Source organism: Oncorhynchus keta, chromosome 22, assembly GCF_023373465.1.
Source record: "Oncorhynchus keta strain PuntledgeMale-10-30-2019 chromosome 22, Oket_V2, whole genome shotgun sequence".
NCBI classification, from domain to species: Eukaryota; Metazoa; Chordata; class Actinopteri; order Salmoniformes; family Salmonidae; genus Oncorhynchus; species Oncorhynchus keta.
The window spans coordinates 20,901,832-20,907,667 of NC_068442.1; the positions used below are offsets into that span (position 1 = coordinate 20,901,832).

General features: G+C 41.5%; 1 protein-coding gene across 2 annotated transcripts in view; it reads right to left on the minus strand.

Annotated features, from left to right (window-relative positions):
- Window positions 1–5,627, minus strand: part of LOC118401159 (CD9 antigen) — a 7,258-nt gene extending 1,631 nt beyond the window's left edge. The window contains exons 1-6 of one of the 2 annotated variants that reach the window (XM_035798431.2): window positions 4,967–5,627; window positions 2,674–2,776; window positions 2,074–2,171; window positions 1,058–1,132; window positions 836–937; window positions 630–716 (exon numbers count right to left, since the gene is read on the minus strand). In XM_035798431.2, the coding sequence (XP_035654324.1) occupies window positions 630–716; window positions 836–937; window positions 1,058–1,132; window positions 2,074–2,171; window positions 2,674–2,776; window positions 4,967–5,035 (534 nt within the window). In that variant the 5' untranslated portion in view covers window positions 5,036–5,627. Of the gene's footprint in view, window positions 1–629; window positions 717–835; window positions 938–1,057; window positions 1,133–2,073; window positions 2,172–2,673; window positions 2,777–3,327; window positions 3,533–4,966 lie in introns of those variants that run through there. The other variant, XM_035798433.2, reaches the window with a different exon arrangement.
- Between the last annotated feature and the right edge of the window lie 209 nt (window positions 5,628–5,836).

The window sequence follows — 5,836 nt, forward strand, 5'->3', positions numbered from 1 at the left end:
AAATGTGGCATCTATGTGAGTCAAAAACATTTATTTGAGTGACAAAATTTACTACAAAGTTTAAAAGTAATAATTTTGGTCAGTCTTGTCCAAAACTGAAATGTGAAAGATGATAGGAAACATGCATTTACAAATATTGAAAGCATTTATTGAGACAACTAAAATACTGTCCCATTTACATTGTGTAATTTATTGACGGTCCCTAACTAGCCTCAGAGATAGGCTACCCAATGTCAAACCAACTTTACCACGGTCACACACCAACCGGCTGAAGCTAATTGGCGAAAGAACTTGGCTAGCACAAGCTATGGCGACTTCAAGATGCAAGAAATGTTAAGACTGCTTCAAGTTATCTAGAAGGGTGAGTGACTGTAACTGTGTACTGTTTTGGCAGAGTGACTGTACAAACACTTGCCACGTGTGATCACATACATAAGAGAGGCCTGCATTAAACCACCCCCTCAAGACAACTCTCATTTTGCTTCAGTAATAGCCGCTGCATTTATTAATGACCAAGCTCAAAAACAAGGCCAAATCAGGAGGGGCTGTAAAGATACAGAAGGAGGGACTGTAGAGATACAGAAAAAGGAACACCTGAACACAAACACAAACACAGAGCAGGGGGTTACCTTGGTGATGAGGCTATCCAGCCCGTCTCTTGGGGGACAGGTGTCTTTGGCAGAGTCCACAACGGAACCTGTACCACAGCAGTCCAACTGTAACAAATAAGGTTGAATTGTAATTTAGTTGTCCATCTGTTTTTATCTGGAAATATGTATTGTCTCTGCTCCCAACCCCCCAAACATGGCTGCACACCAATTAAACACATGATTACCCCAGTCTGTATGAGATGGAGTGTCTCCCTCAGTGTGTCCTGTCGAGTGTTCTGGTAGTTCTGATATGTCTCCATGTAGAATTGAGTGATGTCATCAACCACCTGTAGGGGAAGGGTTGCAATGTGACACAAAGAAAGGAAAGGCATTTAATGTAACACAGATAATAGCAGGGGAAGGGCTTTAATGTAACACAGAAAAGGGGATGTAATGTGTTTTGGGACCTTGCTTTGGTTGGAAAAACACCAGATTCCAGCGGCGACCTCAATGGCAAATATGATGAGGAGGAAGAAGAAGAACTGCAAGAGACCAATATGCACATGAACCGCTGTGTATTTCATTTGACAAGTGCCCTTTGACACAAAGTACTCCCCGGTCAGAAGGGACTTAGGACACACACACACGAGAGAGAGAAATCGAGAGATACAGAGAGAGAGGGACCAACCTGGTCTCAGTGCAGTTCATATTATCCTGTATGTAAATCAGAGACACTCCATTTAGTATGATATGTTGCGTATCGTATGTAATAATTTGTGGATGTCCATCCCCCATTTCATATGAAATGTTACAAATTACAATTCGTATTATATGTTACGAAATTGTAAAACGTACAATATGTTACGAATTTGCTAAACTTATGAAATGTTACAAATTCTAGCTAGGTTGCTAAAGTTAGCTAGTGGCTATCATTAGCTAAGCTAGGGGTTAGAGGTGAGGGTAAGGGTTAGCTAAAAATGATTACGGGTAGGGTTAGGGGAAGGGTTAGATAACATGCAGAGTAGTTGCAAAGTATCTAAAAATGTGTAAGTAGTTGAAAAGTTCCTCATTAGCTAAAATGCTAAAGTTGTCCATGAGGAGATTCAAACTCGCAACCTTTGGGTTGCTAGACGTTTGCTTTATACTGCCACCCATCCACCCCAACCAACAACCCTACTTCCTTAAGTAACCACCTGTCTTATGTAACCATACCAACCGTAACGTATCATACTAATTTTAGTGTCCCGTTTTAAATGTACTATTTTACGCATAGTCTATGAGGACAGACAGACAGACAGACAGACAGACAGACAGACAGACAGACAGACAGACAGACAGACAGACAGTGAGTTCTGGCCTTGAATCTGTTCTGTAAACAGTTTTATACTGAAACAAAGACTTACATAGTATCTGACTACCAGCCCCATAACAGACCAACTGAATACCAAAGGGAAAGAAAAAGAGGAGAGGAGGTATAACTCACCAGCCCCAGCATACAGGGAGACTCCTGAATCGCACCACAGCATCCCAGGAACCCCACCACCATCATCAACAACCCTGCTATTATCAGGATATACACACCTACACACGCACACGCAACCACCAACAACATCAGAGACTCTGCAGAGATATTTGATTATGTACTGAGAAAAAATACATAAACAAAACATGTAAAGTGTTGGTCCCATGTTTCCTGAGCTGAAATAAAACAAATCCCATACATTTTCCATATGCACAAAAAGCTTATTCTCTCTATGTTTTTGCACAAATTTGTTTACATCCCTGTTAGTGCTCATTTTTCCTTTGCCATGATAATCCATCCACCTGACAGGTGTGGCATATCAAGAGGAGTATTTTTGTCTGTAATAAACTCATTCTGTTTGCCTGGGTACCCCATGGCTGCACCCCTGCCCAGTCATGTCAAATCCATAGATTCGGGCCTAATGAATTTATTTCAATTGACTAATTTCCTTATATGAACTGTATCTCATTAAAATCTTTCAAAATCTTTCATGTTGCGTTTATATTTGTGTTCAGTATATGTGTGAGTGCATGCGTGCTTGCATGTGAGTGTTTCCATTACCTGTGAAGAAGACATAGGGAGATTCTGTTCCTTCAAACAGTCCTCTGGTCTTTGGGTCAAACCTCAACCACAACCCTATAGCCAGCACTCCTGTACCTGCAAGCTACCACATACAGACACAAAATATTAGATATCATACACACACACCTATCCCAGGGCATGGAAAACCAGGTGAGAGAGCAGGTATGTTGAGAAACAGGGTTATGTCAGGTTATGCATGTGTGTGACTTGGGGGTAAGCTAACACACAGAGGAAAGAAGAAGAGGTCATCGGCCTGATTCCTTCATACAGTATAAATTCTGCTACAGACTTACCACCAGAGCCGCAACCACAGACACAGACACGCATTCCTCAAACTGCCTCCTCAGTCTAATTAATTATTCACTTTAGCAAAGAACCTTGATGTAGAATGGTGTTCTGCTCCATGGTGTGTGTGTGTGTGTGTGTGTGTGTGTGTGCGCGTGTTCTGCAGTGGGAATAACATGTCTGATCAGACCAAACCTAACGAGGCCAGATAAGCTCAGTGAGTCGGGGTAGATTACTCATGCCTTGTTCTCAGTTCGGGAAAAATGGCCTAGTTAAAGAGGAAGGGAACATTCACCACACACACACACACAAACGCACTCACACACAATCTAACTAAAGTAGACCTACCCAGAAGACGAAGTTGAAGATAAACATGAGGTATTTCACACACCTGATCCTTCCAAACACTTCCATGTTGCTAACGTGATCTCTGTGTGTAACAGAGCAATAACTAACTCATTAACACTTCTCTCCTATTTCCCTAGACAGTATCGCAGCGCGTGACAGGGATAAAGCAAGAGGAGAGATGAAGAGAGCATAGAGTGATACAAAGAGAAAGCAGTAGGGAGTAACTGTCACGCCCTGGAGTCACCTGATCAGAAAGGTAGAGGAGGTGGGCTGGGGGAGGGAGGATAGCGCAGATAACCTGAATTCTACTCTGTGAATGATTGAATTGGTTTACTCTGTGAATGATTGAGTTGGTCTATTCTGTAAGTGATTGAGTTAATTTGTTTAATCTAATCATGCTGCTCGCACTACACAACTACACTACTGCTAATACACCCTCACCAGCTGCAGAATCTAACACACACACACCCATAGATACTGTAGCTACCTACAATCATGGACACATGTTCTGAATCATGCAACAAGGGGAGCTCTGTTCTTTCATCTGCATTGGGGCTATATGCGTCACACGCCGCCACACACCCCACCAAGACACAACACAAAATACAACACACAAACACACAATATCACACACACAGACATACAAACACTGAGTTATTGAAATGCTGTGCACACTGGGTCACTCGGCCACCAGGGATTATTTGGCCAGTGTGTGTTTGTGTGTGAGATTATTTCATTGTTCACCAACAAGAGGCCACTTCTTAGTCCAGTCATGGCCAGCTAAATCACTGTTCCACTTTCCCCAAGAAGATACTGACAACCCCCCTCAGACAGATACACACATGCACACACACAAACACACACACTAACTGAAAACGGTAAATTATATGTCATTTTTTGTATTACCAACAGTAAAACACTCTGAAATGGTTTAAATAATGTAAATGATGGTGCATTGTGGGGAAAGTTTGTGGGCAGGGAAAGAATTGCTGTATTTCGAATGGTACTGTAATTACACCCCACATAATACAGTACCGTATCATATTTTTTGGACTGCCCAAAACCTTTTTCCCACAAGTGGGAGCATGGTATTGTTGTATCTGGCGTATTAACACTTTTTGTAAACACTTTACCAAACCTCCAACCTGCTTGCACCAATCTCTTGTAATTACAGTAAAATACTGTGAAATACAAACTCCTCCCCTCAATGAATTTCATTAATTCATCCATTCATATATTAATTTATTCCGATTACGGTAGTATTTACTTTTACAGTATAATAGTTTCAGTACTTGCTTTGAAACCGTATTTATAATTACAGTAGGTGTACTGTAATATGAAATACAGAATTATACTTGCCACAAACTGCCTGTAAGCTACTGTCAAATTATCGCCAACCCCTTTACAATGCACATATAACTTTAATTGAAGATGAAAGAAACCTGGAGAGGAACCAGACAGATTCACTGGGGAATCTTCCTCCTCTGGCTCTACACTACCTCTACCCTACATGTGTGGAATAAACCCTTACAAAGAGGCTGTAATTTATATGAATCTAAACCTGCTGTTGTCTGCCAGCCAAAACAACACACACACACACACACACAAAGTCCCTTTAATAGCATAAGTAGTGACTCACCCAGAAGATGAGGTTGAAAGCGAACATCAGGTATTTGACGCACATTTCTCCTCCTGATAGAGCGGCCATAGCGACTACAGTGGCACAGTTCTCCTCTACTCTCCCTATAGTTTAAACTGTTATTAATGACGAACCCACCAAACGACAATTGTAGGATTACTAGCCTACTAATAATACTTATGGAGTACACAAAGAGGAATCCGTTCTCCGCTCACTCTTTCTCTGCGGCTGCTCTGCCGCTTCTCGTGCACGTGTAGCGGTCGACCCCCAGAGCGAGACCAAACGGCTGTCGGTCTGTCGTGTCCTGTTCTTTCTCTGAATGTCTCTCACTCTATCGTTTCTTCATTTAACGTAACACCACAACCTGTATTTAAAAAGCCACATAATATGACAGACGTAAACTATATTATGAACAGATTCGGCTATTAACAGAAGAAGTTAAAAACTCTATGCTTGAATGTATGAACATTCTGTAGCCTATTTAATATCAATCAGTATTGGGATTCCCCAGCAACCGTTGCATTACGTAATGTATAGGCAATGAAATAGCGTAATCTCTCTAGACAACGACAGAGCGCGTGATAGTAATGAAATAGATAATCTAGTTTTATAAATAAATAGACAACATAGGCTAAATTAACAAACGGATGAATGGACAGCGAGCACTGATAAGGGGGGGTTGGCTGCTTTAACATCGTCCCGAAAGAGAATTCTCCATCACACATTATCACAAACAAACAAACATGTATGTGATAGCCTACTTCTTTGGTTGTTGTTAAAGGGCCAGCGTCCCCTTCTGTCGCTTTCTCTTGTAGCCTCAGTCAGAGGAGGAAGGGAAGGACCACCATACTCAGTGAATTTCAGAAATAT